This window comes from Peromyscus eremicus, chromosome 5, assembly GCF_949786415.1.
Source record: "Peromyscus eremicus chromosome 5, PerEre_H2_v1, whole genome shotgun sequence".
Taxonomy (NCBI): domain Eukaryota; kingdom Metazoa; phylum Chordata; class Mammalia; order Rodentia; family Cricetidae; genus Peromyscus; species Peromyscus eremicus.
In genome coordinates this window covers 75,027,924-75,054,254 of record NC_081420.1, presented here as the reverse complement: position 1 = coordinate 75,054,254, position 26,331 = coordinate 75,027,924, and the positions used below count along the sequence as shown (strand labels likewise).

At 47.5% G+C, this 26,331-nt stretch overlaps 1 protein-coding gene and 1 long non-coding RNA gene across 4 annotated transcripts in view; one reads left to right on the top strand and one right to left on the bottom strand.

Annotated features, from left to right (window-relative positions):
* The window catches only part of Jcad (junctional cadherin 5 associated), a 41,078-nt gene extending 22,063 nt beyond the window's left edge, over positions 1–19,015 (bottom strand). For 2 of the 3 annotated variants that reach the window (XM_059263724.1, XM_059263725.1), the window contains exons 1-2: positions 18,918–19,015; positions 5,358–5,694 (exon numbers count right to left, since the gene is read on the bottom strand). In XM_059263724.1, the coding sequence (XP_059119707.1) occupies positions 5,358–5,638 (281 nt within the window). In that variant the 5' untranslated portion in view covers positions 5,639–5,694; positions 18,918–19,015. Of the gene's footprint in view, positions 1–5,297; positions 5,695–18,917 lie in introns of those variants that run through there. The other variant, XM_059263726.1, reaches the window with a different exon arrangement.
* Positions 19,016–19,060: 45 nt separating this feature from the next.
* LOC131910564 (uncharacterized) lies at positions 19,061–19,955 on the top strand. Its single transcript, XR_009379161.1, has 2 exons — positions 19,061–19,188; positions 19,706–19,955. It is a non-coding gene; the product is annotated as an uncharacterized LOC131910564 (long non-coding RNA).
* The last annotated feature ends 6,376 nt before the right edge of the window (positions 19,956–26,331 follow it).

Here is a 26,331-nt window from a genome sequence, read left to right as displayed (position 1 = left end):
TATGTGTGTGTGCTTATACATGTGTGCTTGTATGTGTATATGCTTGTGTGTTCTCATGCACTTGTATGCTTGCATGTGTGCTCATGCATGTATGCACCGTGTTTGTACTCACGTGTATGTGCTCCTGCATGTGTGTGATCATTCATATGGGGCGATGGCAAGCAAGCTTTGGATGTGGCCTGTGGATTTTTCTGTCCCGTTTAAGTGACCTTCATGTGGAACCTGCTGCCAGTTTCATGGACACAGTCTCAGGCCACTGAGGGACCCCAAGCCTCCAGGCCAGCATGGGCATGGTGACGTGAACAGGGGAAATGCCAGGCTTGTGAAGAGTGACAGGAGTGTTTGTGTCTGGGCTGTGTTCGCTACTTTCCTCACCTCTCCGACAAAAGCAACTTGAAAGCCCAGAGATTTCTCTCAGTTCACCATTTCCTCGTGGGGAAGGCACAAGGATGGTCAGAGCGGCAGCAGGGTCATGGGGGTCTTGCTCAGATCTCAGTGGCTGACCAGGAAGCTGAGAGCTCCAGGCCAGAATCACCTGACTGTAACCCCCAAGGCCCTCACCCCAGGGACTCACTTTCCCCAACTAGACTCCACCTCTTAAAGGTCCCACAACCTCCCAAAGCAGTGCCACACCCTCGAGACTAAGTGTCAACAGGAGTCTACTGAGGACGTCTGGTCCGCACTCACAGCACAGCAGGGCGGGGTGCCGAGCACCCCATGCCCGGAAGCCGCCCCCATGCACAGCCCTCTGTGGAGCTCCAGCCCCCCACAGCTCACTGACTGCTGCAGGAGACACACCCTGACACACTTGCTGCTGTCCACCACCATAATTCTTTCCTCAGAACTTTTGAGAGACGGGGGGAGGCAGCAGTGGGCTCCGCGGTTAAACCACTGTCATGGTTAGCTTCAGCTGGTAATCTGAAACCAACCTAGAGTCACCTGGGAAGGGAACACCTCAACTGAGGAACTGCCTCCATCACACTGTACCGTGGGCATGTCTGTGTGACACTTTTTTGGACTGTTGATTGATGCAAGAAGGCCTAGCCCACTGTGGGCTGTGCTACCCCCGGGCAGGTAGGCCTAGGCTGTATGAAAAGGTAGCTGAATATGGGCTTGGGAGTAAGTCAGTAAGCGGTACTCCTCTGTGCTCTCCGCTTCAGTTCCTGCCTCTAGGTTCCTCACTGAGCCTCTGTCCCGACTTCCTTTGATGACGTAAGATGTGATAAACCCTTTCCTCCCCAAGTTGTTTTATGTCCTGGTGTTGTACCACAGTAACAGGAAGCCAACTATGACAGTATCACAGAAGAAAATAACGCATCACTTTGAGCCTGTTTCTGGGGTAGAGACACTGTGCACACAGGGAAAAAGCTGCCCAGCCAAGGGGTTACACACAAAAAAGAATCAAGACCACTCACAAGAGGAGACAGGGTGGATAATTCCTCCAATAAGGTCACAAAACTTCAGAAGGTGAAGTCTAGCTAGCAGACCAGATTGTTGAGAGATCTCGAAGGCTATCCTTACTTCAGGTTCTGGCTAATCTCTCTGTGCACTACCCAACAGGATGTGAAAAGCTCTCACTGCCACAAACCAGCCTCTCATCCCCACGCCTTCCCCGCCATGGTATACACTTGTGCTCTCTGGAACTGTGACCCACAATAAACCCGTTTTCCTTAAGCTGCACTGTCACGGGGGTGAGGAAGGTGGTCAAGTCAGCTCAGCATGGAGGCCAAGACTCCTCTTCCTCACCATGGAACTTTCCCCAGCCAACTCCAAGGCTGGCAAGACCTTCACCTGTCGCAGATGAACCCGACATGCTGAAATACTTAGTACTTCCACAAAAGCCTGGGCGTGGGAGTGCCAGCCTGGCATGATGAATTTATTAAAGAATGAATACTTACAAAGTGGAAGTGTCGACAACTGGAATTAGCTGAGTTGCTGATGTACCAGGTAAGGCATCAGCCTTCAGGACATGGCAATCCCACAGGCCTAGAGGACATGCTAGAGAATTCAGGGACAGAGGAATTCCCATGGGGTGTAGCTGCAGCAGGGGTGTGGAGAAGGCAGAGTTTCCAGATGGACAACTGGAGACCCTGGAGACAGAGTGCGGAGTGGGGTGTGATCCACCAAGGGCAGACACCGGCAGCAGGAAAGGCAGACTGGTAAGGCACAGGAGGTCCCCTGCAGGGCCTGCTATGAACCCAGGCGATCACACAGGCAAGGGAACTAAGCTGGGCCCTGGGGAGTGGTCACAGCCGGGGCTCCAGCTATGGAAGAATAGTCCCAGATATACAGCTTCAGAAAGCAAGTTCTCTCTAGTCATTAATTTGGATAAACTGTGTACAAGTGAGAAATGACTCTCGGTCCCATCTCTGCCACTTGAGCATACAAGTTTTTTAGCAAGTTCACACATTCCTTCACCTCTGTTCCCCCCTCCCCCCCCCCCCGAACTGTTAATCATTCTTGTCTTGGCTGCTCAGTATCATTTGATCTAATAACGGTGAGAGCTCTGGGCAATGTCTCCAAGGTTCGGAAACAAGTACCTTGCATGCTTGCTAATCACGTCAAAGACGCCCTTGGCTGGTGTTTCAGCTGAGTGCCAGGGTGTAGACAACTCTTCCTTGCATTCACATGTAACTGAACAATGTCCACAGAGGAGCAGGACTGCGCACACTATCTAACGTAGGTATGGTGCATGCATTCCTCCAGTGTCTCCTGACAGGAAGCGACACAGCCATGTCTGAGAAGAGAGTGGAGGATGTGAGGTGAAGACAGCCCAGCACCTGGCAGCTGGAGGAAGAGCTCACCAGCCGAAAGTGTGGCCAGGCCCTTCACTGCTGTGGGGTGGCAGCCAGATGCTTGACTTCTGGCCAAGCTACGTTCCCTTCACTGCCACCCAGAGTCGCCCTTGACAAACCACCAACACTCACTGGGCCTCAAGCTCTTCTACGAAACATCACTCCCATGCCCGTCTCTCCAACCTGACAGAATGAAACAAGCAGGCCTCCCCACTCGCTCCAGGGCTTCACCTGGAGCACTGACCTTCCCCTTTCCCAGAACGGCAGACAGATGCCGAGCCCTCACGTAACATGTTGGGACAACTGCAGGTCAGACCTTAGCCAGAGTGAGAGATGTCACTAAGGGAGCCCTGGGATTTGCCCAGTCTCCTCACAGTTTGGAGTTGGACATCCTGAGCCCCAGGTGTCCTGCAGACCCGGAGAGCAGCCCAGCAGAGGCCACTGTTGGGACAGGACACACTACTAGCCCACAGCTGCCCTGGCCACGGAACCAGGGGCTGCGAGCTGGCAGGGCGCCGTTATCCACTCAGATCCAGGATTCGCATGGGCTGGCGTGTGCTTGGTTTCATCTTGAGGTTGAGCTGTTTGAGCTGTTCACCTGTCTATGTCCTCCCAAAGCAACCTTTTCCGAGGGGGACAGCTCCCCTCCTGCTCTGCCTCCATAGCCTGCCTCCTAGTTTCAAGTATCATTTGGCTGCCAAAGGAAGAAAGCACCTTTCCAGATCATCCAGGGAATACCTGCAGATGGTCCCCAGGCATAAGCACTGGCACGCATTTCGGTAATCATGTATGCATGCTCTTTACTCTATAAGCTACCCCTTCTACCCCAAAGCCACTGTCTACTTTCTGAGTTAACCAGCAAATCTCAAAGACACACAGAAGAGGCATCTTTGCCATCCACATGAAGACATGCCAGTGTGACACACAGTCACTCGCGGCACAAGGAGAGGTGGCTTGTATGGAACTGTGCCTCCCTGAGCACAGGCTGGGAGTCTCAGAAGCCTGTTCCTACACGAGGGCATGGAAAGCCCCGAGTCCAGGATTCAAAGGAGTTCTAGACATCCAACAAGCACTGTGTGTGCAGTTCCGACTCCGTGGGAAACACTGACGAAACAAGAGTCGGGGCCAGCCTTGGTTCTTGGTGATCAAGGTGAAAGACAGAGGCACACAAAACCAGAAGGGAGAAAACCACGCCCACGTTCACCCGGCGTAGAGTTCTCATAACCCTCAACCAACCTGTCTGGAAGAACTCGCCTCCAGAACCCCACAGAGGGAAGGTTTCTGGAGGAATGAGGCTGACCAGCCCAAAAAGCAGCCGACAAATGTGTGAACTGTGAAGTGTTTCCTGACTTCCAGCATGGAGGCCCTCCTGAGCCCGGCCCCCGCAGAGAACACTGGCTTGGTAAACTAAGCCTGCCCTGACTACACAAGGCAAGAAGAACCCTCCATGCTTTGACACTGCCCAACATTCAAGGTACTGAATGATCTTTAGAGTCCCATTCATTGCTGTCTGAAAGCTGGGGACCAACCAGGAAGAGGCTCTCTCTGAAGAGAGTGACCTGTGACTACAGAAGGCTAGTTTTTGTTGTGGTTTTTTGTTTTTTGTTTTTTGTTTTTTTGGTTTTTCGAGACAGGGTTTCTCTGTGTAGTTTTGGTGCCTGTCCTCGATCTCGCCCTGTAGACCAGGTTGGCCTTGAACTCACAGAGATCCGCCTGGCTCTGCCTCCTGAGTGCTGGGATTAAAGGCGTGTGCTACCACCGCCTGGCTGCTAGTTCCTGCCCATTCACTTAACTCAACACTGTGTTTATTTCTTTGGATGCCAGCTTCACCTGTCACTTTGTCCTGGCTGGTTACATCCAGCTCCACAGTACACTGCACACTAGAGCTCTGCTTTCTATATGCTTTTCCTGTCCCAAGATAAGCACAGCTTGACGGAGGGATGGCACTGGTGGGCTGGAACTGTAGCTGTTTGGAAGAGTGTGAGGCTCCTTCTCATGTTCGCTGAAATTCTTGTTTTCACCACCAAGCTCCAGCCAACCCACCCTCCTTTTCCATGGTAAGGAAACCCCCACAGGTAGACCTGTGTTCAGATGGGACAACCGCCAAAGGACAACACAGGTGCAGAGGCAAGCTGTGTCGAATATAGGGGTACACACCCCTTTCCAACTCCCCGAATCTACCAGCTACTGGAATGCATCAGTGAGGAAGCCCATTATACTAGAGCGTAGGTGTGGACATGAATGAGCCAAGCGCTACAAAGCTCCAGGATGCTTCCTATGCAGCTGAGCACTTTACAAGAGAGGAGACGTGGAGCCAGGAGAGGCGCTGCTTGCCTTGGTGCAATCTGTTTACACATCATGGGGAAGGGAGGTCTGTTACCCAGTCCTGCGCTGACCACAGCCAGGACTCAGACCCCAAATGCAGCCCAAGCAAAATGCAGCCTTGTCTTTGACACGCCCCCTCCCCCAACCCAGCCAAATAGGAATAGTTGATTTACTTACATACAACCCAACGCCAAACTCCCAAGTCAAAAGAAAACGCTGGGCCAACACGAAGCTTACCCCGCTTCAGGAGTTCTAGAAGCAGACGTGCTTTGGCGCTCCCGGTGGCCTCTTGGCTTGCTGCTGCGGCTTTCAGAACTGCTCACATGTCCTGTCCCCAGGGACGACTTACTGTGGGCATGAGCTGTCGGGCCATCCTCATACCCATTCAAAAGGCCTTGGCCAGCTCGGGTTCTTGTTCTTGTTGGCCGGCATCCCTCTGATTTGTCCTTCCGTGGTGCTGAGACATCCCGGGCTGGTTTGTATCCATGAGAAATCAGGAGATCTTCCACACTGTACATGGTGCGGTGTCATCAAAGCTCACCAGTTCGGACCATCATGGCGGCAGGACCCATCACTGAAAGGATAACAAAGAGCTGCATTTATGAATGCCCACACTGAAGTGGACACCCACCCTCCCCAGGCCTGCCGGGGAAGCATATCTAGACCTTGTCTGGGAAAGATGGGATCTCACTAACTGACTGTATGAACTTGCGATCCTGCTGCCCCAGGTTTCCAAGCACTGGAGTCACAGGTGTGTGCTGCTAGACCAGCCAGGGGCCACGGAAACTTCTGTGAAACAAATCTCTTCACAGTGATTTTGTACAAAGTTTTCCATCTCTCAGCCAAGGGTGGCTGTAGGTAAATCTGGCCTGGGGACCAGCACATTTAGTGGCTTATCCCAGGTTAATAACTAGAGGCAAGAAGATCAAAGAGAGGGAATGAAGACATCCTAAGAGCAAAGACATCCTCAGAGACTGGGTCCAGTCCTGGCCTGGACACCCTGGGTTAGGGAGCTCCATCCCCAGCCACTCCACTGGTGTAGGGAAAGTCACTATGGCCACCGAAACAATTGCTAAGAAATACATGCTGGCCAGTGCACAGGCATGATGAAGTTGCCTGCACTTCCTGCCAGTGAGCATTCTCCCTGGGTCCCTGCACGGTTCTGCTGACCCCTGGGTGCATGTCACCCATTAGAACACACAAGCAGAGACATCTTTGTAGGTCTAGAACTGTGCATGGTGTCCCTCTAGATTTTGGAAGGTTGGAAAGCTCTGGGAGTTGGTGACCTCACAGAAAACTCTCTGCCACCATTCCTGACACTGCTTTGTGACTTTCGGGAAGTCGCAATAGTGTGACTTTTGGGAATTCTTTGGGAATTCGCAAATGGGCCATTCACTTACACAGCAAAGAAGGACCAGAGGAACAAATATTTCTTCAAATCAGCTTAGCAAGGACCTTGGCTAAGGACTAGAGAAAAGAAGCTGCAGCACAACTCGGGGCTGTGTGAACATTGGGGAAGGTTACTTCGTCAGGGTTTTTTGCTGGCCACAACCCCAGCATCTAATCTGCTTTCTGGAAAGACTTTGTGAAATGGGCACATGAACGAGAGAAAGGGTACTGGGCGTTTTGAAGAACAGTCAGGAGTTGGATAGATAGATACACTGCATTTGTCAACATGGGAGTGCGAAACTTGGCACTTTAAATGGACTCTGGGTCTGATGACCTCAGGAGTAAAACCATGCCTTAGAGACAGAAGACTGGTGGCCCAGGGTAAAGATCTCATACCCACGAGACTGTGTCTTCCTACAGAGATGGTTGTATGCAGCCCTTCTGCACAAAACATCCATATGGGCCACTGTCCCACTGGGGTTTGGTAAACAGCCCACATTCCCGTGTGCCCACAATTATATTCCGAAAAATCTTCAACAGGACAACAACCCACATACTAAGGCAAATATGTCTTTCAGACGAGATCCAGCTTGTCAAAGCCAAAGTGACCTTGGATGACTGAGGTCAAGGGATCTCTGATGTTGAAAGTCTTACCTGTTTTCCTCTCTGGGGCCTGCAATTCATGGGTGTGGGAGTAGAGTACAGGCTTCAGTGCTCGGGGCTGAGCGACCGGCTGACCCACAGACCTCACCTATAACCCCAAAGGCCCCACCGTCATGCAGGCTCATGGAAGACTTCTGCCCCTTGGGTGTGCTCTTCAACTTTACCCAGCTCAGCCTGGCCTCTGCCTCGTTCCCACATCCATGGGAGGCCCTGACCCTCTCCTACAGCTTCCTGTACACTAGTGTTCTAACACCTGCTGGCTGCATTTGGCTTGCTTCTTTGATGTCACTTTCCGTTGAAAACGGAACGGGCTGCGTCAAGCGGTGACAGTTCCTTACTACAGACACATTAACTGCAGTGGCCGCCAAGACAGACCGATGAGGGGGCTCGGGCACCCATGGAGTTTTCGTCTCCTTCTAATTCTAAGATACCAACAGCGTAGGTCAATGGCGTGTGATTCTGTCACTCTCGCGTCACCATGACAACAGCCGGCACACACTGAGGCTGTCACTGTCATAAAGTTGTTCTGTAACCCGGGAAGGTAAGAGGACAGCTGAAACGACACAGGATCAGACATGACCCAGGGCCTGGTGAGCTGCCCTTTCAGGTGGTGTCCCTGAAGTGGGTGGGGAACCACTCCAAGCTTTCCCACATGCAAAATGGCAATGAACCATCTTCCCAGATTACTGCACTGTTCTGAAAGTCCAATAGGAACACGTACACATTACCATGCAAACATCATACGACAGATTATTACGCCACACTGTCAATTTTCAGCACGTGCTTTTACCATTTTCTGTCCCCTTTGGTATCATGTGGTGTGTTGCTCTTGATTTCCGACCTCATACTCACTTGGTATCACCACATACTCGATACTCAGCCTCTCCAAGTAACCAAGAACGGAATATTGCTTTGTAAGAAGAAACATTAAGACACATTTCCTAGGAGCATAGTATGCACCAAGCTCTGAACTGATAATGAAGAACAAATTCTTTGTCTCTACTGTCTGCCTGAACAGACAGTAGGCAATTAAAACTAGGCATATGTGTGTTAGAGACATGACAGGAGCTTGTCACCTATTCCATGGGGTTGAAGAACATGGATGAAGACAGGATGACTGGAGAGAGACCCTATCCAATCTCAAGGGATTGACAAGGCCTCTGGAAGATTCTCAGTCAAATAAAACCTCTGCCCAGGTTGCACTCTGTATTATTTTGCAGCCAGTTCATTCAATACATTTCTTCTTAGTCAGACATGGTGGCTCATTTCTCAGCACTCAGGAAGCTGAGACAGGAGGACTGTCCCAAATTCAAGGCCAACCTGGGATATCTAGTAAGTTCCAGGTCAGCTAGGATACAATGTTGAGTCCCTGTCTCAGACTGAAAAAAAAAAAAAAAAGAAAGAAAGAAAGATATTTTTTGGGGAGTCCTGTTAGGGTATGAGTGAGAGATATTGCTCACAGGCTTATGTATTTTAGACACTTTCTCCAATTGTTGGTCCTATTTTGAGAGGCTGTGGGCCTATAAGGAATAATCTGGAGGTGAGGCCAGTGGGTTATAGGCCCACCCCAGTTCCAGCCTGAGTTCTCTGCTCTCTGACCCACTATGATATGAACCTGTGGACACATGCCTTCACTACCAGGGTAGAATGTGCCCTCTCAAGCATGTGTCAAAATCCAAGTCATTCTTTGTTAGATAATGGTCACAGCAATGGGACAAGTAACTGATACATTTAGCTACATTTATTTCTTGATATGGAAATACCTAGAAAGCGATGAAGACAATTACTATTTCACTTCTTAAGAATGGTGGTCACGACCTAGTGACTAACTTCACGAGGCACCAGTCTGAAAGAACATCAGTGTAGATGCCATCCCTCTGGTGGTCATCAGAGTGTGAGGCAAGATGACCTCTGAAGCATGTTCAAGTTCAATAATGCTATTACTCTGTGAGAAACTCCTTGGCCTAACAAGTCCCTTGTTCTCCTCTCAATAGCAAATAAAGCTGTTCTCACCTATCCGAATTTGGCTTTTCAGGAAGGTCATAGCCACCACATGCTGCTGCTTTTCTGGTCTACAGAGCACCACTGGAAGAAGAAACAATTCTCCCTAAGAACAGTACCATCACTTCCTTCCTGCCTCACTCTACGGGGATCTGCTGCAGCTTGAACCCGAGGGTCCCCAACCACCACCGACTGGCACAGCCAGCATGCAGAAGAGCCCATAGGGCTGGGGAAGTGAAGTACATCTTCCATGCTGCCACTCTCACTCTGGGTGTCTGGCTTGAGGAGGCCACCAAGAAGCTGTGTGTGTCTGCATTGATCGGGCTTTTCTGTCGTTCGGACATTCCTCAAGGGACTGCACCACAATGGGAACTGACCATCTAGTGGAGGGACGTGTGTCCCGGGGGACTCTGTCATCAGGGACAGGGACCTGGCTGTCTCTTGTCTTGGAGGGAAGCTATTGCAGATGTCCTACTCCAGCAGCTGAGGCGGAGGGCAGCTATGAAGTGTGTGTGGCTGTAGTATATGAAGACCCATGTTTTCATGTATTAGGGTGCCCCGTTTTCTTACCCCAAGAGAGGACAGGTGTCCCCAGGAGCAGGGCCATGCTGACTTAGGCACCCTGCTAGACCAGTGGCATCCCTGTGTAGGTAGGTGAGAGGAGTCAAGGGTGACCCAGCAAGGTGGCTCAGAGAACGCCTCGTGGGGCCTTCAGCCACAGGCTCTTCTCCAGTGTGGTCTTGTACAACTTGGACTAAGGCAAACAAGGCTTTTCATTAAAACAAACTTCATAAGGCAGCATACACAAAGAAGGAAAACTGGGACGCTGAAAAGTTCTCTTTTCTTGCTGAGCGTCTAATTAACATTCTAAGAATAGTTAAGATAACGCAAACTTTGGGAATTTCATTCCTGTCTTCTAAACATTTAAAGGCAGGTGCAGTGGGCTGGAGCACTGCCTGCTCTTCCAGAGGACCTGAAACTGCACACACGTGGTAAAGACACCCATGTGCAAAACACTCATGCATATAAAACAGATCTTTTAAAAACTTAAAACAAAAAAAGTAAATGAAGGCAGGTACGGAGTTGCCAGTACTTGGGAAAGAGAGGTGAGGGGATCTGTGCATGTTCAAAACAACGAGAGTGGGACCTGTTTCAGAGAGAGAGAGAGAGAAACAGACAGACAGACAGACAGTGAGACCTGTGTCAGAGAGAGACAGACAGACAGACAGACAGAGAAAACAAACATTATATTTCAATGAAAACAACAACACAGAAACCAAACACAGCACTGAACGGGAAGGAAGGCCTGGTTTAGCCCCAAACACCCTTTGTTTACCTCTGTCCGACTGTTTTAAATTAGGCTTTCTTGAGATGGGACCAAAACAGAAACGCTCCTTAGCGTGCAGGCCCTCATTTAGGTGGAGAGGGGAGGGAAGCTAGAGAAGCCGAGGGCTGAGGAGCCAGGCTTTTCTCTCTGGGCTTTGTGACTCACCCATGAGATCTAGTTTACATCTTACTGCCCCACTGCTCCCCTGGGAATGTTTGAGACCAGCTACGAACTGTTCAAACACCCCGCAGTAGGTCCACAACACATTTCTAGTCATAGTTAATTTATCCCTTACTCTCCTGGTCCCTTAACCCCAGTAAACTCTCTCTACAAATCACAAGAAAACTTTGCTTTACAGGGCTCAAGAAATGGCTCAGTAGTCAGAAGTGTTCTTGTTCTCTCAGAGGACCCATTGCTTCCTGGCACCCATATCAGGAGTCTGGCAGGAATTCTAGCTCTAGGGAGTCACAGACACACACACACACACACACACACACACACACACACACACACACGTTAAAAAATAATAAATCTTTAGGGTAGAGAGAGATAGAGAGATGCCTCACTGGTTAGGGGCACTTACTGACCTTCCAGAAAACTCCAGTTCAGGCTCACAACTGTCTGTAACTCCGACTCCAGAGGATCTAACACCTCTGGTCGCCAAGGGCACCTGCACTCACATGCACATACCCATGCATGCACACAAACATACACACACATAGCTTTAAAAAAGCAGAAATACTTTTAAAAAATAGTAATAGATCTGAGAGAGAGAGAGAGAGAGAGAGAGAGAGAGAGAGAGAGAGAGAGCAAGCGAGAGCGAGAGCACCTTACATTGTAATGGTGTATGTAAGCGTGCAATCTCGGGGCACCTGAGAGACAGAATGGACAACCTGTGTCTGCCAGGTGCCAGAGGCTGCATTAGCTGCCTGGGATACTTATTTCCCTTTGAATTCCCAGGAAGAACCTGATATAGACAGACACGGCTATTTCCACTTCACAGATGAGGGTACTGAGGCTGCACATTCAAGGTTGCACAAATTCTAAATGGCAGCTGGTAGGCTTATCCAGGTCTGTTTAGGATGGCAATCCAGGTAACTAGTTTAGATCTCTCCACAAATCTCCCTCCTCCCCATTAACCAGTCTCCTGGCTTACCAAATCATGCATAAACAAAGAAGGAAAGAGAAAGATGTGGTGGCATGAAGTTTACAGCTGTGTGTTTAAAAAGAACTCCTGCTTTACTGTTTAGGATGAAGGCGGCTCTTGTCACCCTTTACACAAGTCACTCCTCAACTCACTGTCACTCTTTACACAAGTCACTCCTCCCCTGACTGACCGCCTCCACGGCAATACTAGTGTTAATTTTAAGAGACACAACAAAGTGAGTTACTCAGAAATACACCATTCAACTGTATGGCGACCTTCACAGGCCACTTAAGTCACTGTGGATTTCAGGTTCTTCCTAAGTAAGCCCATTATGTAAAACCAAAAACAAAACCAGACAAACCAGGAGGACATCACGCTAAATGAGAAAGGGGCACCAACAGAGACCCTGCATTCTTAAAGAGAGAGAAAGCAGCTGCTTAGAAACAGCCACTGTTCCCCGCCACACTGACAGTCTGGACTCCGCACAGCCGCTGGGGACAGGCAAGTGGGCTTGGGGAAGTGTAAGACTGCTGTGTGGTAAACCCGGTGGGAAAGGAAGAGCAGAGAAAGAGTTGGAAACCCCTTCGACTGTAACATTCAGGGGAGCTGGTGGAGAAAAGGACGGGAAAGAGGGAACAAGAGTAAGCTTGTGAAAAAAAAAAAGCCATGTATTCTGGACTTGGTATGACTAAGACAGCAGTCAACCCATTTGTAGAAAGTATTTTTGTTTCAGAAGACAACAAACAATTTGATTTTGATGCAACCCACTAGTACTGGCTAGTTTTATGTCAATTTGGCACAGGCCAGAGTCATCAGAGAGGAGGGAGCCTCAGTTGAGAGAATGCCTCCACAAGGTTGGGCTGTAGGCAAGCCTGCAGGGTATTTTCTTAATTGGTGATTGATAGGGGAGGGCCCAGGCCATTGTAGATGGAGATGCCCCTGGGCTGGTGGTCCTGGGTTCTATAAGAGAGCAGGCTGAGCAAGCCATGAGGAGCAAGCCAGTGAGCAGCACCCCCCTCCGTGGCCTCTGCATCAGCTCCTGTCCCCAGGCCCTGCACTGCCTGAGTCTCTGTCCTGACCGCTTTTGATGATGAACTGTGAATGAAGTAAACCCCTTAAGTTTTTCATCACAGCAATAGTAACCCTAGCCCACCCAGTCCCCAAAATTCCCTTGTCCTCCCAAATCGCTATGAACGATTTTTTTTTTATATCAAAGTCCAGTTTTTGTCCCTTCCAAAGAACCTGAGTGAAACCACTTAGACCAGTTGTTTTCAACCTATGGGTCACGACCCTATGGGGTCACATATCAGATATTTACATTACAGTTCGGTTCATAATAGTAGAAAAGTTACAGTTATGAAGTAGCAACAGAATAATTTTATGGTTGGGGGGACACGCCAGCATGAGGAACTATATTAAAGGGTGACAGCGTTAGGAAGGTTGAGAGCCATTGACTTAGACCAATTTACTGTGTCAGATTTCTGAGTTCTGTATCAGCTGTGTCCTTACTATTCAAATGACTGAATTATCAAACTGGAAACTGCTGTTAACAATGCCCTTGCATTAGGATGGGCTGTGCTTCCCAGCCGCACTGTCAATGTGCATGTAGTGGGGGTGTGTGTGTGTGTGTGAGAGAGAGAGAGAGAGAGAGAGGAGTGTGCCTGCATGTTAGTGTGTGAGTTTTGTGTCAGAGTATATATGTGTAAGAGAGAGTCTGTATAAGAGAGTGTGTCTGTGCTTAAGTGTATGAGTTGTGTTTCTGTGCTTGATTTGCGTGTGTTTGGTTTGTTTGAGTTGTTTGTGTATGAGTTGTGTGTAAGTTGGGTGTTTTGTCTGTGTGAGTTGTGTTTGAGTTGTGTGTGTGTGTGTGTGTGTGTGTGTGTGTGTGTGTGTGAAGATGGAGCCCAGGACACTGCAGGAGAACGACAGAGCTTTGGATCCCTGAAGGAGCACACTGGACAGCCAAGTTGATGTATTTAGGCTCTTCACAGCTCTGGAAATCTGGACCTCCCTCCAACCTGTCTCTCAGGCGATGAACAGCACATTATTTCCCAGTCAGCGGACCACAGAAAAGGAAAACAAAACAAAACAAAACAAAACAAAACAGGAGTACAGCTTGTGGCCATGACATGGAACAAAGCTAAATAGGTCATATGCAGATAGAACCTCTGACCTTGGCCTCATTAACACCCATGCAGAGGCCACCCAAGAGAGCAGAGGCAAATGGCCACACAGTGAACAGAATATTGCTTCTGCAACCAGCAATTCTTCGTCCCAAACAGCATACTTGCTCTAGCCCTAATTCATCAAGGTACGTGTTTAGCACTGGGTATGAAGGACACTGGGTGTGCAGGCTCTGGGCACTGGAGAACATAAAGTCAAAACACACTTGTCCTTACCCTCCACGGTGATGATGCTACAACTCCGGTGGTAATATTTCAATTAGGCCAAGTCCCATCCCTTGGAGTTCAGAGCAGTAAGCAGATGCCATTTAACGTTATCAATTTCTTCTCCCTTCCCATTTGTAAAAATGACATTTTTATTTTCATATTTGCAGTCGTAAACCTTCCCAAGGCAGTGAAGGGAACAAAATATCAATTCATTACCCAAACCTGAACTTCTTTTAAAAATTTGCTTAGAACATGATCTGAACATTAAGAGGCAAATACCCAACTACAAATCTGAGAGAAATTCACTCCGTTAAAATTGAAGAAATAAAAATTAAGCCAAATTGCTGAAGACATATAAATTAAACCAAACTGTGACCATTCACACCTCCAGATTATCGAAGCTTAAAAAAATTTTATTTATGTGTATGTGTGTATGTGCCTTCGGAGCACCAGAAGGGGGTGTCAAATAGGTGCAAGCCACCTGTTATAGGTGCAGGGAACTGGCCTCACCATTGGGTTCTCTGCAAGAGCAAGCCACTCTCTAAACTACCGAGCCATCTCTCAAGCCCCAGACATCTGTAAAAGCATGTTTGTTGCTGACGAGGGTACAGCAATCTGTGTGTTTTGAATGTGTGGGACGGTTGTGGGCAAATGGGTAGTTCCTTTTCCAACAGTGATTAGGAGCCCCACTGGATGATACCTGCCCCTTTAACCCCAGCCAATGGGAGGCTGAGTCAAGAGGTTTGACAAGTCAACCTGGACCACACAGCTAGAGTCTACCTCAGGAAAACAAGGCAAACAAATGATCAGATCAAGTAGCAGGAGCTCTGAAAGTCTATGGACTGATAGTTTTACTTCTTGGGACCCATCCTAATGACATAAACAGAGGTACCCACATATAAATGTAATGCTATTTATACAGTTTTATTCATGATAACATGTTGAATTAAATGTTTGATGGGACATTAAGTACATTGAGGGTTGAGTCTGCACAAACAAACGTATAAAATTGTATTTTCAGGCATTTGAGGCACAGAGAAATGTTACACCTGACATGGGTGCAGAGAATTGAACTTGGGTCCTCTGCAAGAGCAGTCAGTATTCTTAGCCACTGAGCCATCTCTCCAGCCCAATATCCTATTTTATCATTAACCAGCACTCAAGTCATATGCTCTGAAGATGAAATCCAACACAAGACCACAACTTGCCTTCTAACAGTTCCTCAGACAATGTTCCTCTCTAAAAAATACCCCCAAACTCCTCAGCTGTATCCACTGACATTCCACACTGAAGATGTAATAGGTCCCTTAAACTGTTGGCAGTTCACTGTAAATATTTCCTCAACTGACAACATTTAGGTCTAATGTTATGATTAATATATAACAAAGTGCTTTCTTTAAACAAGGAGTAAATAGCCAAGCCAGAAAACAAGCCAGAATGGGATAAGTTGTTAATGGTATGTGCATTTGTAAAGCCTTCTCTGTGGCTTTCTCCGCCAGTGGAAGGACGGTGTGTTTTATCACGAACAATGGGGCTGTCATTTCCCTCTCTAGTCTTAATTATTAAATAAATAACTGCACAGTTCCAGTTTAAGTCCTGAGACAAGAAGTTCTCAGGAACTTGTTCCCAAGTTGTTCAACATGTGGAGGTCATGAAGAGCATATGCCACCTGTGACGTAATCATTTTGGGAAGGCAAGCATCACTGAACTGACTTTTCCTAAGGTAAAAGGAAAAAAAAAATACAGATGGAAAAGTGGTCTACAATAAAAAGCGGTCTTGGCATACTGCTAATGGTGACGAGTGGGACTGCTGTTAAGAAAGTGGGTTTTAAAGGAAAGAAAGGGGAACACAGTGTCAGATACCTTGTGCTCCAGTTTTTAAATAAGTACTGCCTCTTCTAACTCCACACTTCCTTTTCTCCACTAGAGTCGGGGACACACACACACCCCTCTAAGTTCTGTGTCACATAATTAGTACTTTGGTTACTTTACTCCATTTTTATGAGACTATAAATACCTCACTGGCATTTCTGAAAGATTACAAATCATTAAGAAAAGACAAAACCAAGTAAGATTTTTTGTCTTTTTAATATTCCGTTTGGGGGGAAATGTAAAATCTGCAACAGTTTGAAATTTTCTAATTTTATCCAATTATCATCTGCCAGCTGTCCCAGGGCAAGTTTCTAGTATACTTGTCATGTATTAGTTTTTTTTTTTAATTTAAAAATACCTTTAGAATAAAAAGACATTTTATAAAAATGTGAAGGCTCAAATTATTTCATGTAATTTTTACTTACTAATTATAAAAGCTATGACGTTATTTCAAAAGTAAACACTACAAAATTCAGTGATTGGGCAAAAGAAAGAGAAGGTTCCAGTGACCTCCCTGTGACAATTGTTGTGACCCCCTCTGTTGATTCCCCTCTCCCCCAGCAGATGCTCAATTCCATTCTTTTTTTTTTTTTTTTAACTTCTTTGACGTGTCTTTTAGTGCCTGCTCATAACAGTATGACCATGCAGAAGAGGCAGGCTTCATCAGTCATGTTATAAAGGCATCACTAACCACAGCCAAAGACTCGTAAGCAATAAATCTTCGTGTATCTAAATCACATCCTCTAAAAGTCGTCAGGAAATACAGTTATAGAAAGTAAAAGTAATAAATACATTTTAAATAAGATCCTCCAAATGCAAATTAATATAAATAGTGTGTGTGTGTGTAGGAGGGGTCTGTGTTTAAAGGATATAGTAAAGAGCCAGAAGGTAGGTCTCCCTTTCCCTGAGCATTCATCAAGCCAGCCAGGCTCTGGAAGCCAAGGCTCCACCAGGGAGATAACCCTTCCCACCCAAGAGGTAAAAAACTAACATCTGCTATAACCAAAAGAAACTGCAGCAAGGATTTAGCCCCAGCCCGGGGGAGGTGGGGGTGGGGGTGGGGTTCAGAGATAAAGCCTTGGCTTATCAAGTAAAACCCACAACAGAACAATCGTTTCAGCCCAACACTGTGTTCTGAACTCTCCAGATTAATTACCGTCAAGTCTGGCCAAGCTCATTAACACAGAAGCTGGCCTGCCACCATGCTCCCTGTTTGCTGTTCTTCCACAGGAGCCGACTCTCCCAGCAAGGACAGGGGACCTGCAGGAGCCACTCACTAACTTTGGTGCTGACAGTAAAGACGGGATTTATCTTTAAATTGCATCCCACAAAGCAGATTTCTACTATCTTCGCAGACCTGCTTTTTTTAAAACTGAAGAAAAAAAAAATGACCCATTATCTATTTTCCTTGCCTATCTCCAAAGGCTAGTTAACTTCTTAGAGTGAGGGAAGCATGCCCAGCAGGCCTCTGGAAGCCACGACCTCTCTGATGAGCTATCAGATAACTCTGATGAGCCTCTCAAGCCCTCCAGAGCTTGGGGCTGCTCAGGCATGGCCTCTGTTCCAAGAGGCTGGAAAAACAAACTTCTCCCTACACACAACAGACCTCTTCCTCTACCCTATCTCCCGAAGTCCCTGGAGCCCTCTGGGCCCTCACCTCCCAGCCTCAGCCGTTTGCAGGAGGAAGGCCCCACAGATTAAAGGCCTCTGTTCAACAAATATTTGCTTGCCCACTGCAGTAGGAGTGAAAGTTTGCCCCACCGTGGTCTGCCCAGTGTCACAGGGAGAGGCCTTTAGGAAGTTTGTTCAAGGGATGATAAAGATTAGAGCTACTATCAAGATAAATCCAAAGACGCTGATTATGGAAAAACCAAAGAAAATGTCCAAACTCCCAATTTCACAGGAAAAAAAAAAAAAAATCCAACACAACTCCTATGAAATGAAACCTCTACAAGACTCAGAAAGTCCTGTTCCTGTTAGGTTCCATGGTATTGGTCCACCTGACAAAACACTGGTTCCTGGAGTTTTACCTACTTGGGCTGTGATTACGCCACTGAATATAGTCTACTTTTTCTTTCCTATCTTCCATGCAAAGCGTTTCTGGATGCCAGAATCCCACCTCTCACCTCCCTCTCAGGGCTCCTCCCATCTCCTAACGCTCACTCCCAATCCCTAGATATCTTTTCTTTGCGAGCTTGAAAAGACAAAAATCCAAAGAAAGAAAACACGAATCGGTGGGAGAAACAGATTAAACTGTCCCGGACAGGAAAAGCCTGGGAGTTGTGTGTTCCAGGCAGGGCCAGCCACGCAGACTTGGGCAGAGAGACCACAGCGGAGCATGGAAGAGACCCGGCTGGGGCACAGCCAGGCTGAGCTGGCTGAAGTTCCCCGCTAAGATTATTTTCCTCCCCAAAAGGAACCCGAGGCGCTCAACCTCTTCGGCCAGAGACACAGGGGGTGGGGGAGTGGGGGGAGTGCGGGTGCGTCGGAGGCCGGGGTCCCGGGTCACCGGGTCTGGGGGTGGCGCAAGAAGGCTGTGGCTGATCTGGGCGTGGGGACGCGGGCAGCTCCGTCCCGTTGAGCCGCTTAGCGGACTGCCAGCCACTCCCCGGCGGGTGGCGGGGCCGGGCGGGGACCCGAGCGGGCGCGGCCACTCCCGACGTCCCACCGCCAGTCCCGCGGGCCAGGGCGTCGTGGGAACCCGGGCTGTCAGTCCTGGGATGGAGGGTCCGCCAGCTCGCTGCACCGGACGAGGCCCAAGCGAGACCCGCGCCCACGGGAGCCAAAGCCAGCCCGGCCTCCTCCCCGCGCCGGGCACCTGAACGGGGACCGCAGCAGCTCTCGGGACGTGGGGGTGGGCTGCCACTCGCGGCGCGGGCGTCCCCTCACGCCGAGGCAGGGACCTAACAATGTCCGGGCTGGAGAAGTTGGGGGCGCGCGCGGGAGGCTGAGGCGGGGCCCGCGGGACGCCGTGGGAGCGAGCCAAACGGACAGCTGCCAGGACTTACCGAGCGGTTCCCGCATACTGTCCCGCGCCGCAGCCGCTGCCGCTCCGGCCGGTTGGGGACCAGCACGAGCCGCCCCGCCTGCTACTACCCGCCGGAGCATGCTCGGAGCGCGGCCGCTCGCCCCGCCCGCCGCCCCGCATCGCTCCGCCCACCGCCCAGCATCGCTCCGCCCACCGCCCGACATCGCTGGGTCCTCGGAGAGAACCGGCTTCTGGAGGGAGAAGGCTGCACGCACCTGGACCCAGGCTGGTGCATGAGCTTCGGAGACCGAGTCAGAGAATGGCCCAGCTGGCACAGGGCTGCCCATCCTTTCCCCCTCTTTTCCTGTCACTTGTGTTTGGATCATGTCAACCCTGGGCAAATGTTCACACACACACACACACACACACACACACACACACACACACTCACACCAATATACAAGAACACAGATACACTTATATTCAGTCACACACTGATGTACACAGACATTCATATGCAGTCACACACTGATACCCATAAAGCACAGACATGAATGTCGTACACACACACACACACACACACACACAATGGCACGAAAGGCAGAAAACAGTGATATGACAGCAGGCTAGTCTTTTAGGGACTAGGGGACATGGAGATCAATGGTCCCATCTTCTTCTGGGAGAGGTGAGGGAGGCAAGGATAGGGATAGTATAGGGAAGGATTTGCCACATGCAGGGTGTGGACATAGGAGGTGCTTGGTGGGAGAAGTCAGACCCCACTGAATGCTTCCTGACACCAGCCTGGCCCCTTGTTTCTTGCAACAGCAGGGCAGAGAGCTCAAACGGCTGTCCAGATGTGCCGAAGTTCAGACTTTGGAGGGCAAAAGGAGGGCATAAAATGGTAAACTTCACTGAGGAGTTGGAGAGAGTTCGGGAACATTGGCTAACCCAGAGCCACCAAGGGAGAGGATCAGTTGTGTTGTCAACTTCTTTTTATAAAGCCATCATGCAGGGATGGGTTTTGTCAGTGGCATATGCCACTGCCAACTCATTGAACTAATAAACTTTTGTGGTGGGACATTGTGTTAGTCGGGGCTCTCTAAAGAAAGCTAATAACCCTCTAAAGGAATCTAAAAAGTCCCATATATATTTGGTTGCTTACACGCTGTGGTCCAAGCAGTTCAACAATGTCTGTCTCCTGACGGAAAGGCTTGTTCAGCCCTCAGGACTGGATGTCTCAGCGGTCCCAGTGTCTTAGAGAGCTTCAGATGTCTGGTTCACACTGGAATCCTGAAGAAGTGGGTTCCAACACCAGTAAAGAAATAGATCAAGAACAGGATAGATGAACTGCCAGTGAGAGTGGGGGCAAGCAGACAAAAAACAAAATCTTCCTTCTTCTGAGTCCTCTTATTTGGCCTGCCACCAGAAGGTGTGTCCAGATTTAGAGTGGGTCTTCTGAACTCAAATAATCCAGCCAAGAAAAATCCATCACAGGTGTGCCCAGCTGCTTGAGTTTTAGTTAGAATTCCACATGTAGTTAAGTTGATAACCAAGATTAGCCATTGAAGACACCCATAAGTCCCTCTTTTCTAAGCACACAGTCACATCAACTCTATATTTGTAGACTCCGAGGATCTATGTCCTTGGATGCTTACCCACAGGCAGTCAAACATTCCTGCAAGAGCATTTATCAGCTGTTGAACTGAGATTAAGATGTGTCTTCCCAGAGAACAATGTCATGTTGTTGAGTTTCTGGGTCAAGCCCACCAAAGTTTCATAACGGAGCTGCGATGCTGTACAGCCGCAGTAGAAAGCAACATTGATGAGATGGGAAGAAGCTGGCCCAAACAAGAAGAAATAATAACATTTTAGCAGAAAAGTGGGCAAGACAGATTAAGAAAAGGAGTGATACTAAAATCCTTTCATTCAAAAGAAGACAACTTCACAATTTCAAGGGTTGTTGTGTTTCCTAGACCTTCCTGGGCCCCTTTCTAAGTGTTGAGCTTCTCCTTTGTTCAGGATTGGTGTATCACGTGCCCCACTCCAGTGCATTCTAGCAATATCTAAGGCCATGTTTCACACAAGGAACAGAAGGCAAACTATTAGGAAAGGAGACAGTAGTAGCTTGGGTGGGGGTGGGAGCTGGGAGAGAGGGTCAGGAACAGAGATGGGGAGATTTTGAAGATCTGAGAATAGGAAAGTAAGGTTTAAATAAACAGATGAGTGTGAGTGGGTGATTATCTGAACAGTAGGTAAAGGAAAAGGTAGTGAGGAAAGTCCATTTGGCCAATTTCCACACTGGTCATCAGTGTGCAGACGTGTTGTGAAAACAGACATACATCAATATGTATCTAGAGCCGTACCCCAGCACTCAGGGGACTGAGGAAGATGACTAGTTCATGTCAGCCTGACTACATAATAAGACCCTGTCACAATGATAAATAAACACATAAATACATAATAAGTAAAATGTAAACAGTTGGTGAAAACATTTATAAAAAAAAGTAAGTATATTTGCATGCAGTCTATTTTATATGCATATTTATATGCATACACATGTGTTTATAATTGTGCTTTTATATTAGAGAACATTTCTTCATAAGGCAGGTCTTGGCAATTCAGAAAACACCTGTATATATTTTATTTGGATCACAGAGGAACAGCATGCCTTCTCCTAACTACCCAGGCTCACAGTCATCACCCACTTTCCAGAAATCTTCAGTTCCTTTTCTCTCATCTACTTGATGTTGAAGGGTTAAAATGTGTGTGTGTGTGGGATACCCACTGGTTATACATTGTAAAATATAGGATATGGTGGGAAATAACTTTCATCACAATAGTGTTATAAACATGCTGGGACCCAACCCGGATGCTCAGTGTCCCCACCTTCCTCTGAATCCTGGACAAGAGATTTCACAGACTCAGGAAGGAACTTGGATTATTGAGTCATGGGGCAGATGTGCAATGACCAGAGAAAGAATACTTAAGAGTCTTCTTAAGGAAATTAAAAAAAAAAAAAGACAAAAACCTGGTTTCTTCAACTTGATGCCTTTTCAAGGACCTAAAACAATCCGGCCGTGCCCTTCTTCAGGGCTCTTCTCTATGGCCATAAGGTGTCCTTTGGTTAATCTAGATAGTCTCTGATTTTTTCCCTTTAGTCTGTAAAACACTACCAATTTTCATATTTGTTTAAAAAGATTAATGATCTCGGTGAAAGCTTGATTCCCGCTTGTTGACTTGTTATGGAAAGACAAACAATGGTGGTCATGTACAGAAAAGAAAGGGCATTGTGTCAACAGTGCCATAACACTTGATTAGCTATTGATATGTGTCACAGTAATTCACTATTTTTTACTATAAACTAGACATCAGTTTTCCTGAAGTGTTCTCTAGTCCAGGATCCACTGAAAGGGCGTGACTAGTAGATTCCTGGTTCTATTAACAAAGGATGTGATCGGAATTCTCATTGTGTGTGAGAACTAGGTTCAATCTGCAGAGCCAGAAAAAAAATGTGTTGGAAATAATCTGTGCTGAGAGTATAGAATGATTGGAATTTAATATACACTGGAAATACAGTAGCCATTGGCTTCACCATATGAGCATACAGAATCCCACAGCACTGTCTTCCATGTTGGCTCAGACTTGACACCGAAACATACTTCACAGACTTGGGGACTAAGGAAAGGTAAACACTTTTCAATTATACTTAAAGAAATTAAATCTGCATGGTTACTGCAAGAGGGGGAAAAGCCATTTTTAATTGTTGGCTATCTGGGTGTCAGATTTTTCCCATATAGGGCTACATATTAATAATGGAAAACAGCTATTCCCTGTCTCCCAGACTCTGTCAACACTCACCACCACAGCAGAGTTGCTGTTCACTAGTGGTGGGTGGCACATTCCAAGCACCCCTGGCCTGCACTCTGTCATTCCCTGCCAGATTCTTAAGGAAAACTCTTGAGTGCTGATCTCTCCTGAGAATGGTAGTATCTGGCTGGTGTCTCACTAGGACAGAGAGATGCCAGCGGAGTTTTAGCGGACAGAGGGATGACCAGCAGTACAGGGGCACCTCAGCCTCCCTCCTTCCTTTTCTAACATCAGCCAATCAAGAGTCAATCAAAATTAGTTCAGTACTTTTTAACCCATGTGACCTTATTTTTTAAGTGGGAAATATGTGGGAGTCTGCAAGATGACTCAGTAGGTGAAGGCTCCTGCTGTCAATCCTGACAACCTGGCTTTGATCCTAGAACTCACACGGTGGAAAGAGTGAGCTGACTCCAGTAAGTCACCCTCTGACCTCAATTTGCACACTGTGGCATGCACATGCGAGCACACAGACATAAATAGGTAAATAAATGAAAATACAAATTAAAAGGGGAATTACGTGACCAACTGAAGGGGGCTGGTGGTGCAGAGATGAAATGCCTATTTAGTAATCTTGTGGCCCTGGGTTTCCTCCCCAATACTGCAAACAAACAAACAAACAAGTTGTTCACCAAATATTAATTACAGAAAGAATGCTCCTGGGTTGGGAATGTTGCTTTGTTCACAGAGCACTTGCCCTGGATTCAGTCTCCAGTCCTGCATAAAACTTGGTGTGAGGAGGCTTACTTATAATCCTGTGACATGGAGACTGAAAGATCAGAAGGTCAAGGTTATCCTGAGGCTAGCTTTTGCTGCATACTGAATTTGAGGTCATCCTGGGCTACATGAGGCCCCATGTCAAAAAAATAAAATAAAATAAAAGCTTCTGTTAATAAGAGAATATGTGACAGATTTTGTTAAATCTATGGCATAAAGTAAGATAAAAATGTCATTAAGGTGGGAAGAGGCGGTGGGAATTATTTTTCTTTTACTTAACTTTCTTATTGGCCAGACTCTGCCCTTCCATATTCATGAGAGTAGAATGCTTATGGGGTTGTTTGATTTTGAAGTCATTATTCTCTTTAAGTGTTGGAAAGGAGATAATCTTTTAGAAGAAACTTCCATTCCATTACTTATCTTCCTCTCAACAACTTCTGTGGCATTTTAGTGAAGCTGCGTATTCATCAGCTTTCCACCACAGTGACAAAACTACCCGGGACGATCAACTTACACACAGGAAAATTCTACTTTGCCTCCTGGTTTCACTTTATCATGCATTGGCTCTGTTGCTTTTTAACCCTTGTTAAGGCAGCATATCATGAAGAATAGTGCACCATGAAGCCAACCTACCCACCTCATGGCTACTAGAAGTCAAAAGAGAGAGGAGGGACCAAGCCTAACATCCCCCACAAAGGCCTGCTCTCAATGACTGTGGTGGTTTGAAAGAAAATGGCCCCCATAGGGAGTGGCACTATCAGGAGGTGTGGCTTTGTTGGAGGAAGTGTGTCACTGTGGGAGCGGGCTTTGAGATCTCCTTTGCTCAAGCTATGCTCAGTGTGGCATGGAGTTGCTTCTGCTGCCTGCGGATCAAGATGTAGAACTTTCAACTTCTTCTCCAGCACCATGTCTGCCTGCAGGCTGCCATGACGACAATGGACTAAACCTCTGAAACTGTAAGCCAGCCTCAATTAAATGTTTTCTTTTATACGAGTCGCTGTGGTTGTGGTGTCTCTTCACAGCCATAGAAACCCTGACTAAGACAATGTCCCAACGTTTTACTCCCAGGCCTTACCCGCCAAAGGTCTTACTATGTCCCCAAAGCACCATTGGCTGGTGGTCACTTCTTCAACACACGAGCCTTGGGGGCATATTTAAGGTCCAAGCAAAACAAGACACTAGCCTTTCAGCATATCTACTTTTGATTTCCCTCTTTTGTTTTTTTTTCCCCATTTTTTTGTGTGAGTGTGTATGTATGCATGTGTGGCCACACGTGTGGCAGTACGTGTGCACATGTGTGTGTGCTTGCATACGGAGACCTGAGTGTGCTGGTTGGTTTTGGTCAACTTGACACAAACTTAGACATATCTGGGGAAAGGAACCTCAACTGAGAAAAATGCCTCCACCGGATTGCATGTAGCAAGTCTGTAGAGCATTTTCTTGATTAATGATTGATGTGGGGGGGCCCAGCCCACTGCAGGTGGTGCCATCCCTGGGCAGGCGGTCCGTGGTGTTTAAGAAGGCAGGTTGAACAAGCTAGCAGACAGCATCCTCCAGGGTCTCTGCTTAGTTTCTGCCTCCAGTTTCCTGCCTTGAGTTCCAGTTCTGACTTCTCTCAGTGATGGTCTATAAAGCATAAGCCAAAATAAGCCCGTCCTATCCAAGTTGTTTCTGGTCGTGATGTTTACCACAGGAACAGAAGTGGGCTAGAACACCAAGGTTGAAGTTGGAAGTCATTCTCGATGACTCTTCCATCCTATTTGTGAAACAGGGGTCCCTTGATCAAACCTTGAACTTACCATATAGCTAGTTTTACCTCTCAGCTTGCTCTGGGGAGAGTCCCTGTCTGGGCTGTCAGAATTGCAAGGTGAGCTGCCATGGCCACTGGGCACTTCTGTGGGTTCCTGGGGAGCCACACTCTAGTCCTAAGGCTTTCCTTGCAAGCATTTTAACCTAGCCCTGCATTTTCTTTTTTTCTCTCTCTCATATATATATATATATATATATATATATATATATATATATATATGTAAATTTTTTTAACTTTATGTTCATTGGTGTGAAGGTGTGAGATCCTGTAGAAGGAATCTTAAAGAGTCTTATTAATAAAACAAACTCAGGACCTGGTTATTGGGGTGAAAGAAGATCAGGGAAGCAGAACAAGCCACAGCCACCTCACCTTGCCAGTTCCTCAGCTGATCCTGTTTCCTCAGACTGGAAGCCTCTGAGTCCTCATCCAGAATGGGTCTCAGCTGAACTGCTGCTTAAAAGCCTGAAAGCTTAACCAGCCAAATGCTTCTAGTTTCTGGTCTTCACGCCTTATATATCTTTCTGTTTTTGCCATCACTCCCTGGGGTTAAAGGCTCACTTCTTGGGATTAAAGGCATGTGTCACCATGCCTGGCTGTTTCCAGTGTGGCCTTGAACTCAGAGATCCAGAGGGATTTCTACCTCTGAAATGCTAGGATTAAAGGTGTGAGCGCCACCATTTTCTAGCCTTTGTATCTAGTGGCTGTTCTGTCTCTGACCCCAGATAAGTTTATTAGGGTGCACAATATTTTGGGGAACACAATACCACCACAAGATCCCCTAGAACTGGAATTACAGACAACTGTGAGCTGCCATGTGGGTGCTGGGAATTGAACCCGGGTCCTCTGGAAGAGCAGCCAGTGCTCTTAACCACTGGGCCATCTCTCCAGCCTGGATTTTCTTAATTGTCATAAATACCTGACTTAGCTGTTAGAATCTGGGTTCCTTGGAGAAAGGAAAGTTCTTTAAATCCTCTGTGCTTGTGTTCAGGTCTGTATCTATTTGGCATCCATTAGTCACAGACCAAACCCAAAGCACCAAGTTGCTTACTCCTGCCTGTGATCG